At 45.0% G+C, this 13,738-nt stretch overlaps 1 protein-coding gene across 3 annotated transcripts in view; it reads left to right on the top strand.

The window, feature by feature from the left end:
• The window catches only part of LOC138802576 (caM kinase-like vesicle-associated protein), a 74,065-nt gene extending 68,582 nt beyond the window's left edge, over nucleotides 1–5,483 (top strand). For all 3 annotated transcript variants that reach the window (XM_069986039.1, XM_069986038.1, XM_069986040.1), the window contains exons 5-11: nucleotides 67–205; nucleotides 1,931–2,051; nucleotides 2,401–2,476; nucleotides 2,558–2,694; nucleotides 3,973–4,051; nucleotides 4,545–4,632; nucleotides 4,728–5,483. In XM_069986039.1, coding sequence (XP_069842140.1) covers nucleotides 67–205; nucleotides 1,931–2,051; nucleotides 2,401–2,476; nucleotides 2,558–2,694; nucleotides 3,973–4,051; nucleotides 4,545–4,632; nucleotides 4,728–4,979 — 892 coding nt within the window. In that variant the 3' untranslated portion in view covers nucleotides 4,980–5,483. The remainder of the gene's footprint in view (nucleotides 1–66; nucleotides 206–1,930; nucleotides 2,052–2,400; nucleotides 2,477–2,557; nucleotides 2,695–3,972; nucleotides 4,052–4,544; nucleotides 4,633–4,727) is intronic.
• Nucleotides 5,484–13,738: the final 8,255 nt, after the last annotated feature.

Genomic DNA, 13,738 nt, shown 5'->3' with positions numbered 1-13,738 from the left:
GCAATGATTGGAGTGGACAGAACTTGTGCCTCGGTGTCTATAATGGTAATGCATTCTATGTCACAGGGCCACAGGGGGAGACGTTTTTGACTGGATCCTGGAGCAAGGCTATTACTCTGAGAAAGATGCCAGTAATGTGATCCGCCAAGTTCTGGAGGCTGTAGCCTATCTACACAATCTCCATATCGTCCATCGAAACCTAAAGGTATACTGTCAGTCAATGCTGCCCTGTAATAGAGGTATGGGTGATACCACCGGGACGAGACCTCTGTTCAATATGGGTCAAGTAAGAGAGCTTTTTATTTTGGCAGTATTCTATCAGGGTAAATGACTCCACCAGTATTTATGGAAATGTATATTGATCACTTTCATGATGTTTTTTCCAGGTGTTGGGTTTAGTGGATTTTTTCTTCATAGTTTAAAATTCATGAAGTCAGGGCCTGGAGCAGAGGAGGCTAAACCTTGTGCAGAAAGCTATTGGATACTGTATGAGACCTTATATTGGGGGATCTAATTGCTGGTTGAGTGATAGCATGGTATAGATTATACACAGGGGACGCCGGGCTTCCAGTTACGCCTCTATGTCACAGTATTGATCGGTTTGCTTTTGTAAGTGAAACAATTATCACTGCGGGGGCTCATTACTGGGGGCATTGTAAGGAAAACAGGTCACCGGACTGGGATTTATAACCTATAATATACATAAATGTATATATACCGATCAATACTGGGATTTATGTTCAGAGTTGTAGTAGGGAGCAGTGTTGCATAAACTGCTGGGGGCTCTAGGATGCACACAGAGCATTTTACTGAGTAAATCTATGAAAAGCTCCAACATATAGCATATTAAAGAGGTATACTTTTACACCAATGTCTTAGTTAAGTCTTAGGGTTATTTTGTTATACATATATAGCCCTTATTGTCACTGCCGTAATGCCTAGACACAGAAAACGGGTTTATAAGGACTGTGTAAGGGTGTACTGCCATGTGTAGGAAATCTTAAAGGGCGTCGAGAAAAAGCCCCCATACACATTAGGAAAAGTCATCTGAATGAACTGGTTATGGTGGGACCAGCTGACTGTCTAACAGGGGGAGGCAACCATGGTCCTGCAGCTGTTGCACAACTACAACTCCCAACATGCATGGACAGCCAAGGCTAAATCTACCCAGGCATGATGTGGTTTGTAGTTTGCAACAACTGGAGGGCTCAATGTTCCCTACCCCTGGTCTAATGTGTATAGGAGCCTTGGCAGATCCTACTGGGAAAGAGACGTATGGAGTCTGTTGGATCCTTGAGAGATAAGTCACCACCATTCATGTGAACACGCATTCATGTGTTCTCTTTACAACACAAGAGCTAAATGTTTATGTGTTTGGAGGGATGGGGAGAGATAGCTTTGAGCCAAGTAAATGAACAACTATCTCATTGGTTTGGGCTGTAAAAGCAGAATATTAGAGATTTAAAGGGAGACAGCATCACTTATTTCTTTAGTTTGGGTGCAGGTTTTGCAACTCGGTTCTATTGAAGTGAATGGAGCTTAACTGCAAACCACACCTGAACTGGAGACAAGAGCGCTGCTGTGTCTGGAAGAAAGTAGCCATGTTTTTCTAACACTGATAACCCCTTTAAGGGGCAGGAAAGTGTTCAAAGAAGAAAATCTCTTTACTTTTTCTCGCCAGCAACGCATTACAGTCTAATGTAATCTAGTCATAGAGTGCACGACCCGTGTATATCAGGAAGCAGGCAAGTACAGAGGGAATAAGTATGGACACATTGGATGTATTTCAGTGATCTCAATGTATATTGAACTGTTCTAGAAAGAAAAGAGATGAATGCGTCTCTATTCCCCAGTGTAAAGAGGTTACAAGGTACAGAAGGGAGGGGCACTGGAGATGACAGACCCTCTTATGTGTCTCTGTTTCCCCCAGCTGGAGAATTTAATGTATTACAATCACAATAATCACTCCAAGGTTGTCCTGCGAGACTTCTACCTGTCATGTTTTGAGAGCGGAGAAATTACAGAACCGTGTGGAACCCCTGAGTATTTAGGTAAGAAACAAGAACCTGCCAGTAAGACATGTAATGTTGTAAAGTAATAGAAAAGAACATTTGTCCCTAACAAAAAAATAAAAGCCCCATGTCATCACCCTATAATAGGTTTGGTGGTATTTAGCTTAGTCGTGCGTCAATAATCCAGGTCTAACAAATGCTGAGCTATTAGGAGATTCTTACATGTTGTTGCCCAGTTTTCCACAGACCCTGAGAGGCCTATAAATTAACATTGGTATGCATTGACATTCATGAATCAGTAAGCTCAGGATGAACAGATGCAGACGTTCTGAATAGTTTGTAATCTACATGTATGTACTGATGAAGTATATGGCCTTTATCTTGCCAGCCCCTGAGGTGGTGTCCCGCCACAGATATGGTCGCCCGGTTGACTGTTGGGCAGTAGGAGTTGTTATGTACATCCTGTAAGTACCAGGGCTGCCGTACCCTAATAAATAGTTGTGTTTAATAGACCAACTTGTCGTCACCTCTTCTTCAATTTTTAGCCTTTCAGGGAACCCTCCTTTCTATGACGAAAACGAAGAAGAAAACAGCGAGAATCACAACAGGAAAATTTTCCGCAAAATTCTGGCCGGTGAATATGAGTTTGATTCACCATACTGGGACGTCATCTCTGCATCAGGTACAGGCCCTATCCCCAAATGATCTCTATGTGGGATGTATTAGGGGGGTCTATTATCAAGGAAACCCTCTGCTTGTCAGAACTGAGTAAGCACAGCAAACGGCAATGATCCGCTCATGGATTTCCATGTCTTCTGGCATAGCATCAGTGGTCATGATTGACCATGCATTACTGGAATCTATGAGAGACTCCATACAATGAGTGTCACTGAGGTATTATGGCTGCCTTTATTCCCTATCAGTGAGTCACTCTTAACACTCCTCCAATGTTATCTTCATATCACGGTGACAAAAGACTATATTGGCCTTGTTTTCTAACACGTGGGCTGCATGATGTGATTCTGAGTCACTGGGAGAAGATGCATGACTGATGCATGTCTCATTTACTTGTCAGGGGGATCTTTATGCTATGAACATGAATGCAACAACATGGCTGTGAATGCATGGGGACTGCACCTCTTCTAATGGGGAAGAATTTGTTATGTACAATTGAATTCATTCATAAATGTATAGATGTCACTTTGCTGTTACATTATATAGTTATGGGGTGTATATCCCAGAGACAGGGTAATGGGGGCCCAAAGTTCATTGATGTGCGGGGGTGAAGGCTAGCCTGTCAGGTCTAATCCCACTGCTGTAAAGCAAACTGCTGAAAAGCCTCCTGCTGACTATAATAGAAAGAAGTCAGATCCCACAGCTCGCTGTGTATGAGGCCCCACAGACCGGTCAGAGCCCATGTGACTCCAGTCCTCCCTGATAATGTCTACAGAGGGGATCAGACCTGGAGCATGAAGCAATGGAAGAAGGTGTCTGGTCTGACACATAATGTTTTCCTTCATGTGGATGGCCGGATGCGTGTGCGTCACTCAGCTGGGGAAGAGATGGCACCAGGATCCACTATGGGAAGAAGACAAGATGGTGGGGGCAGTGTGATGGGCAATGTTCTGCTGAGGACCTGACATCATGTGGCTGCACCTCACACCTTACAGGATCTGCTGCTGATACTACCGGGGGCTCCACAAGGATATGTATACGAGACTCGACAGATCATAGCCTTTTTGGTGGCATAAGGGAAAGGAGGCCATACCTTATGGGGCAAATGGTTTTAATGTTCTGGCTGGCTGGAGTATATGATATTTGTATATAAGTTGGTGAGGTTTACAATGGCTGCCATACTTTTCCATGCTATGATATGTCACCCACAAGACTCTCCGACTTGTATATTAGGCTTTTTTTTTTTTCAAGATTTCATTGCTCACCAAAGATTTCTATCCAACAGCAAAAGATCTTGTGTCCCGTCTGATGGAAATGGACCAGGAGCAGAGGATCACGGCACAGGAGGCATTAGGACACATCTGGTAAGAGTTCAGCTCATCCACAGTCAATGTCCATTAATGGAAGCCATAGAACCTCTTGCGTTATTCCTCCCGTCTGTTGCGACAGATTCAAGCGGTGCACCCTCTGTATACTTTATGTTGCAGACACTTTGCTTTACCGTCCTAATCTTCTTGTGCCTTATATACCAGTCACATCCAGAGCTGCATTCAGTTTTGTCCCCTGTAACATACGATTTTCTGGTGCAATGTATTCTGGGATTTCTGTGCATGGAGTTCGGTCTTCATCTTCCATGATGCATTACGGCGAGGCCTGCTCTGTAGAGACGAGGATGAAGTAGTAAGAGGAAATGGCAGAATTCTGTCAGCAGCTCACGATGTGACTGGAGTCTAAAGCAAGATGTCAGCCAGGATCAGTGAACGTTAAACAAAGTGTCTGGGCTCTACCACAGGGTATGCTCAAATACAGCGCTATCATTCACCTTTTGTTTCTCTCACAAAATCACCATATTTATAGGATTTCTGGAAACGCTGCTTCGGAGAGAAATCTTAAGGAAGGTGTCTGTGCCCAGATTGAAAAGAACTTTGCTAAAGCCAAATGGAGGGTGAGTACTGAAGCTGGTGGGACGGTGGTGGGGATCATATAGCTGGAAGGGGTCAACAACCAATGAGAATTTTGTATGGTCTCTGCCTATTACAGAAAGCCATACGAGTTACCACGTTCATGCAACGATTGAGAGCTTCCGAGGGCACGGCTGGGCGCCTTCCCGTCACCCCAAGATCTTCCATGAGCGTGTCCCATGAAGTCACGGTGGAAGCCTGTCCATCACCCCAGTCTTCCCCCACTCAGAACAGCATTCCAAAGGCAGAGTGGAATCCCAACAGAGGTCTGCAAGCCACCGACTGTGGAGGACATTCGTCTGGGCACCCAGAGCTTGCTGGCCCTCCTTAGTGCCCGCTCCATCCATTCTTCTATACGCAAACCAAAAGACAATGATGTCTTGCTTATGACAAAGTATGTGGGAAACTCCACCACAAAAGTAAACCTGACTTGGGAAGAGGTTAGGCCAAAGGGACAGACGGGCCCCTTGGGAACAAACAAATGACCAGACTTGAGAAGACAGATCCTTGTCTTGCAGCATGGAATCCGACCCCAGACAAGACCTTGGTTACTGCTTACCTAATTTTTTTTCTGGTGACTAGTTTTATAAACTGACAAGACCACCAACATCTCCCATCCCCAAAGTCATGGTCAAATGTTTCCCCAATACTGCAGAGAGAGAGGGTCTCCGGCAGACCTACTGTTCAGACTCCATGTCCTTCCTATCTTCCAACCTGGTTCTGGGTGGGTGACCTGTTGCATGTCATCTGCATGTTTCTATGTTTTAGTTTGGACTGCATCCCCTTACTCTGCCACAGAGGCCGGTACCCTGGCAGTAAGGGAGGCTTTAAACCAATAAAGAGAACGTAACAAACCTACAACCATCTGTGCATCATTACATCTCCCATAATGCAATGCAGAATAGAACAGGTGGTTCATGGTTAGTTGTTACTGGAAGAAAGATTAGGATTATATACCTTTTATTTGAATCCTTCTTAGAACAAAAGAAGCCTCTGACCAGCAGGTCACCTTATCAACAGAGAAGAGAATATTATTATTACGGCTTGCACAATGATGAGAGGCTGGAGGTGCTGCCCCCTTCCTCTCTATTCCTGCATAACACCATCAATTACGTTACTGCTCAGCTGAGACAGGGGGTTAGGAAGAATACAGGAGCGTGCATTCAAGTGGCAGATAACAATTCTACTGTCTTATATTCTAGTATATAGGAGCAGTATTATAGTAGTTATATTCCTGTATAAAGGAGCAGTATTATAGTAGTTATGGCAAAAGCAGGTAGACAAAATCCAATGCACTCACCAGTGATGTTTGGTCTTCAAAGGTTTATTCAGTACAGATCACCGTCGGGAGGGGAGAAGGTGGAACAGGTTTATCATTTGTTTTTCATTGTATTCACTTGTGTTGCACTTATATATTATGTCAGATGATTTGACTAACATATAAGACCCGCCTATTCCGGCAGTGACGTATCAGACTTGACAAAGCGCTGCGGCGTGAAACTGTTGTTTGCTTTTTGCTCCCGCACCTGTTCCACCTTCTCCCCTCCCGACGGTGATCTGTACTGAATAAACCTTTGAAGACCAAACATCACTGGTGAGTGCATTGGATTTTGTCTACCTGCTTTTGCCATATACAGTCTCCTTTTCTCCGGTTGCACCACTACGATAGGTCTCATTCACAGGACTAGTCTCCATACCTATCCACCAGTAAGCCTTTACACACCTGTAGTGCGGGCTCTGCTCTCTATAGACTTCCTGCATTATTCCTATTACCCGCTGAGCACACAGGTGATGGCTAATAAAACTAACATGGATATGGAAGGCATGGATTTAGACTCTATTCACACCGGGAGGGAGGGTGCGGGAGCATACTTCACGTCTTGCAACAACAAGAATGAAGTCCAAGTGATCAGCTTGAAAACGCTTGAATACCGCATAACCGCCATGGCCGAGAAAGAGATGCGTCTATTTTGGACGGTCAACTCGCTACAGGCTTATAAGGATAGCGGTAGGGTCCCGAGAGGCCTGAGAAGTTATAAGAGCCCATCCCTGTTTCAGGATGACCCCAGCTTCATAAATGCATGGCAACAAGTACATATGACACATGCCACTAATCTGCTGAATTTGGTACTAGAACGTAACCAATGCGAATACGAAACAGTGACAGCTGACTTATGCCGTATGAAATTGGAGTACCGCACAAGGGCCACAGCGGCACAAATCGCAGCATTTTTTGCCAAATTGGATAAAAAACTTAATGAGATGCAAAAAGAAATAAAAGAAACCAAACGCGACAAGTTTATGCGTGACAAGCTAGACTATGACCGTAATAAAATCTTTGAGTGGCAACAGGCTCAACAAAAGAACAAGAATAAGAGGAAACCAAAAACCAAAAAAAGAGTGTCTGAATACTGGACAACCGAATCGGATACTAGTGTTTCAGACGAAGGAGCTTCAGCTCCCCCTCAGGAACAACACCCTAAAAGTGGCCCTTTAGGCGGCCGACACGGAGAGGAGGAGAAAAAGCAAGACGCCAAAGGAACAATAAGCGTTCCCAGAAAACGAGTATCGTGGAGACGCTAAATGATGCCCCTAATGTAGTTAATATCTCGGGCACCCCACTACCGGATGAATGTACCCAACTCCTCACAAAAGGCCTTAACTTTGGACTAACGGAAAAATTTTCACCTACCACGTTTGACATCGACATCTTCAAAGGTGTCCGTAAGATCAACTTGGCCAAATATTTCTCCAACAAAGGAACCAACCGGCAACAAGAAGCCTCTATGACACGCTGCACTGTTGGACCTTTGGGCTTCCAAGTACCTGCTCATTTCAGCAGACAAGAAGCGGAGTGCACTCGCATTCTGGCAGACGCACCTCCACCATCTACTATGGACAGACCTGACCTCCTTACACCCTTTAAAGGGGGGAATAAGTCCACCTATTGCCCCCAGGTCACACCAGGTGGCCCAATTGACACCTTTCAGAAATTTGTGACCCAGGATGTTAAAGCCCTCCTCTATCCTAAGCCCGTCAAAAATTTAACGGCCTCCGAATATAGAGCCTTGAAATGGCTCAAGAGCCACCCGAATTTAATAATAAAAAGGGCGGATAAAGGAGGGGCTACTGTCGTCATGTCACGCTCCTACTACAGCGAAGAGGCCAACAGGCAACTCCAGGACCGCACTACGTATGCCCCACTTAAGAAGAATCCTCTGCCCAGGATACAAGAGCAATTACGCGGTCTACTCCACAAACACAGCAGTATAGGAGCCATTGACAAACGACTTGCAGAAAAACTGCTGCCACTGGCACCTCGGGCGCCCAGGTGGTATTTCCTTCCTAAAGTCCATAAGGATTTGGACAGACCACCTGGGCGCCCTATTGTGTCAGCTATTGGCTCTACTACCGAATATCTCTCACAGTTCCTGGACTGGTCCTTGAGACCCCTGCTAGTAGAAACCCCGGGGTATCTGAAGGATTCAGGTGACTTTATCACTGCCCTAGAGTCAGTACACCTTACTGAAAAGTCTATACTTGTGTCCATTGATGTTGAGAGCCTCTACACCCGCATCCCTCATGATGCGGGTGTAGAGGCGATCGAATGGTTTGTCGCCAGATGCGATCAAACTCCTGCATACAACAATTTTGTTAGAGAGGCCCTCAAATTTATTTTGCAGAACAATGTGTTCATGTTTGAAGATCGGTGGTACGTACAGGAGGTCGGCACAGCGATGGGCACGCCGGTCTCCTGTACGTACGCCAATCTTTTTCTGGCTAAGTTGGAAAATGATTTTGTTTTCAACACTCGCAATCCATTTATTGGATATATTAAAACATATTTTAGATATGTCGATGACGTGTTTATGGTATGGGAGGGCGAGGAGACAGAGTTCATCGAATTTGTGGATTTCCTTAACAATCACAACGGGGTTAACATGCTCTTTACCTACAAAATAGGGGGTAAAACATTGGAATTTCTAGACGTCCAAGTGGACATCATAGATGAAAGACTGAGGACATCAGTCTTCAGAAAACAGACGGCCTGTAACTCTATTCTACATTATGCCAGCTCCCATCCGACACAGGTTAAAAATTCAATCCCGTTCGGCCAAATGATACGCCTTAAAAGGGTTAACAGTACCACAGAGACATACACTAAACAAATCTCTGAGCTTGAACAAAGGTTGCTAGCCAGAGAGTATCCCACACAAGTAATACACAGAGCTAGAACCAGAGCTGACACTCTAGATAGATCCAACCTCCTTGTTTCAACGCCCAAACCAAACACTCATAGCAAAAGATTTACATTTGCGTTTCAGAATTCACCTCTCAACAACATTATAGCTAAAAGTATACATAAATATTGGCATATACTCGAACACGATGAAGATATAGGTGACATAGCATCCAACGGCCCTTTAATTACTTTTCGAAAAAACCGCACCCTTGGTGATCTTCTTAATATGAACACTAACCAAGGAAAAAGGAAGGCAAACAGTAATTGGCTCACGAGAGCCCCAATTAAAGGCAACAAGCGATGCGGCACATGTAACTATTGCCCCCAGCTTATGCCGGTCGACTCCATAACCCTCAACGGAAAAAATTGTCAGGTTAACAACCTCATCACTTGCAGATCCGCATTTATTGTTTACGCCATTATTTGCCCATGTGAGAAATTCTACATTGGTAAAACTAAAAGACCGATGTGGACACGTTATAAAGAACACGCCTACTCTGTGAGAACAGGGAAAGGTGTCCCCCGCCTCATTGATCACGTAGTGAAGGTTCATGCAGGCGACACTACATGCCTACGATTTCTGGGGCTAGAGAGGGTAGATCTTGATGACAGGGAAGGTGATAGGCATCAGAAACTCCTTAGAAAGGAGGCGATATGGATCGCCGAATTAGATGCCACCGGTCCAAATGGGCTAAATGAAAGGAACGACTGGAGCGTTTTCCTGTAAGAATAGTTATCTTATTGTTTATCATTTGTTTTTCATTGTATTCACTTGTGTTGCACTTATATATTATGTCAGATGATTTGACTAACATATAAGACCCGCCTATTCCGGCAGTGACGTATCAGACTTGACAAAGCGCTGCGGCGTGAAACTGTTGTTTGCTTTTTGCTCCCGCACCTGTTCCACCTTCTCCCCTCCCGACGGTGATCTGTACTGAATAAACCTTTGAAGACCAAACATCACTGGTGAGTGCATTGGATTTTGTCTACCTGCTTTTGCCATATACAGTCTCCTTTTCTCCGGTTGCACCACTACGATAGGTCTCATTCACAGGACTAGTCTCCATACCTATCCACCAGTAAGCCTTTACACACCTGTAGTGCGGGCTCTGCTCTCTATAGACTTCCTGCATTATAGTAGTTATATTCCTGTATATAGGAGCAGTATTATAGTAGTTATATTCCTGTATATAGGAGCAGTATTATAGTAGTTATATTTCTGTATATAGGAGCAGTATTATAGTAGTTATATTCCTGTATATAGGAGCAGTATTATAGTAGTTATATTCCTGTATATAGGAGCAGTATTATAGTAGTTATATTCTTGTATATAGGAGGCAGTATTATAGTAGTTATATTCTTGTATATAGGAGCAGTATTATAGTAGTTATATTCTTGTATATAGGGGCAGTATTATAGTAGTTATATTCTTGTATATAGGGGCATTATTATAGTAGTTATATTCTTTTACATAGGAGGCAGTATTATAGTAGTTATATCCCTGTATATAGGAGCAGTATTATAGTAGTTATATTCCTGTATATAGGAGGAGCAGTATTATAGTAGTTATATTCTTGTATATAGGAGCAGTATTATAGTAGTTATATTCCTGTATAAAGGGGGCAGAATAATAGTTATATTCCTGTATATAGGAGCAGTATTATAGTAGTTATATTGTATATAGGAGCAGTATTATAGTAGTTATATTTCTGTATATAGGAGCAGTATTATAGTAGTTATATTCTTGTATATAGGGGCAGTATTATAGTAGTTATGTGGCTCAGGGAAGAAACAGAGTGCTGCACATCACACCTATGGCTGATACTAGTGCCGCTTGGCTAAATAAAAAACACATCAGAATTTTGTGTATGAATTGATCAAGCCATACTGCCCCATGTACCTCGTGCCGGTATCTGATACACATGGGTCCCTACACTAAGTCCACACCGTGCCAGTCAGTGGCCACCAACCCCGCAGGCGTGCACAGCCAGGGAACGGGGGCCATGGGACGGCCCTGCGACCCCCATGCCACAGGACCAGACCCAAAAACACCACACCAGAACCCGGCCAGCACCGCCGGCGGAGAAGGTCGCCCCCAAGCAGCACAAGTCTGGATAAGGTATTGCGCTCACCATAGCTGCAGCAAACAGAATGGGAAAAAAACAGGAGGGATTAAAACCATGTGCACTCAGGTGTCTCCTGCTAATTGCGGTCATGTGGGTCTCACCAGGAGGAGTGCAAAACACGGAGAAAAGAGAGAAACAAAATGTGGCTCAGGGAAGAAACAGAGTGCTGCACATCACACCTATGGCTGATACTAGTGCCGTGTTTTGCAATTCTCCCTCTCTGAACAGCTAGCACTCCTTTATAAGACCCACATGACCAAAATTAGCAGGATATGTCTGTGCTCACATGTCTGGACCCTATGTCTTCCCCATTCTGTGAGAGCAGCAATGGTAAGTGTAATACCATATCCATACTTGTGTCGTTTGGGGGCAGCCTTCCCCGCCGGTGGTGCTGGCTGGGTTTTGGTGGGGCTTTTTGGGTCTGGTCCTGTGACATTGGGGTTGCAGGGCCGTTCCATGGCCTCCCTTCCCTGCACGTGCACGCTTTGCGGGGTTGGCGGTCGCTGACCGACACGGTGTGGAGTTAGCGTAGGGACCCGTGTGGACCAGAGGACCTGCGCGGTGGTACACGGGGCAATATGGTTTGATCAATTCATATACAGACACTCTGGTGTTGATTTTTAATATAGGCCTGGCGGCATTAGTATCAGCCATAGATGGGATGTGCAGCCGTTCCATTCTCTCCAGTTCGTGTTTTGCAATTCTCCCTCTCTGAACAGCTAGCACTCCTTTATAAGACCCACATGACCAAAATTAGCAGGATATGTCTGTGCTCACATGTCTGGACCCTATGTCTTCCCCATTCTGTGAGAGCAGCAATGGTAAGTGTAATACCATATCCATACTTGTGTCGTTTGGGGGCAGCCTTCCCCGCCGGTGGTGCTGGCTGGGTTTTGGTGGGGCTTTTTGGGTCTGGTCCTGTGACATTGGGGTTGCAGGGCCGTTCCATGGCCTCCCTTCCCTGCACGTGCACGCTTTGCGGGGTTGGCGGTCGCTGACCGACACGGTGTGGAGTTAGCGTAGGGACCCGTGTGGACCAGAGGACCTGCGCGGTGGTACACGGGGCAATATGGTTTGATCAATTCATATACAGACACTCTGGTGTTGATTTTTAATATAGGCCTGGCGGCATTAGTATCAGCCATAGATGGGATGTGCAGCCGTTCCATTCTCTCCAGTTCGTGTTTTGCAATTCTCCCTCTCTGAACAGCTAGCACTCCTTTATAAGACCCACATGACCAAAATTAGCAGGATATGCCTGTGCTCACATGTCTGGACCCTATGTCTTCCCCATTCTGTGAGAGCAGCAATGGTAAGTGTAATACCATATCCATACTTGTGTCGTTTGGGGGCAGCCTTCCCCGCCGGTGGTGCTGGCTGGGTTTTGGTGGGGCTTTTTGGGTCTGGTCCTGTGACATTGGGGTTGCAGGGCCGTTCCATGGCCTCCCTTCCGTGCACGCTTTGCGGGGTTGGCGGTCGCTGACCGACACGGTGTGGAGTTAGCGTAGGGACCCGTGTGGACCAGAGGACCTGCGCGGTGGTACACGGGGCAATATGGTTTGATCAATTCATATACAGACACTCTGGTGTTGATTTTTAATATAGGCCTGGCGGCATTAGTATCAGCCATAGATGGGATGTGCAGCCGTTCCATTCTCTCCAGTTCGTGTTTTGCAATTCTCCCTCTCTGAACAGCTAGCACTCCTTTATAAGACCCACATGACCAAAATTAGCAGGATATGTCTGTGCTCACATGTCTGGACCCTATGTCTTCCCCATTCTGTGAGAGCAGCAATGGTAAGTGTAATACCATATCCATACTTGTGTCGTTTGGGGGCAGCCTTCCCCGCCGGTGGTGCTGGCTGGGTTTTGGTGGGGCTTTTTGGGTCTGGTCCTGTGACATTGGGGTTGCAGGGCCGTTCCATGGCCTCCCTTCCCTGCACGTGCACGCTTTGCGGGGTTGGCGGTCGCTGACCGACACGGTGTGGAGTTAGCGTAGGGACCCGTGTGGACCAGAGGACCTGCGCGGTGGTACACGGGGCAATATGGTTTGATCAATTCATATACAGACACTCTGGTGTTGATTTTTAATATAGGCCTGGCGGCATTAGTATCAGCCATAGATGGGATGTGCAGCCGTTCCATTCTCTCCAGTTCGTATTATAGTAGTTATATTCTTGTATATAGGGGCATTATTATAGTAGTTATATTCTTTTACATAGGAGGCAGTATTTTAACTGTTATATTTCTTTCTATAGGATACTGAAACTGCTTTTCAATACCCATCTAGGACAGTATATACTTAAGACTTGGGTACATTATTTAACACAAATATATTATTTTATAGTGAATTCATAGTCTGAAATGGACCAGATCAATGTGAATTAAGCTTTCAGGTATATAAATACATGGGAAACATAAGGCGAAGCGCGTCTTTTTCTAGGCTACTTGTGACACCAAGTTGATTTCTCTGTGTTGCCTGTTTGTTTGTTGTTGTTTATTTTTCTTCTAATTTTCGAGACAAAATAAAACAATTCTCTCTCCTGGAAGCTGCAATATACAATACCAACAGCACAACAGAGCTCTGCTGTGTCCCAGACAAATAAAAAAAAAAATAAACCACTCCCTGCCGTGTTATAACGGTACGTCTTACAAGCGCAAAAGGAAAACAGACACATAAAACACAATGAGTAATTTGCAGGGAGACATGTAGAATCT

This window comes from Dendropsophus ebraccatus, chromosome 10 (assembly GCF_027789765.1).
Source record: "Dendropsophus ebraccatus isolate aDenEbr1 chromosome 10, aDenEbr1.pat, whole genome shotgun sequence".
Lineage (NCBI taxonomy): Eukaryota > Metazoa > Chordata > Amphibia > Anura > Hylidae > Dendropsophus > Dendropsophus ebraccatus.
This window is presented reverse-complemented; position numbering and strand designations above follow the sequence as displayed.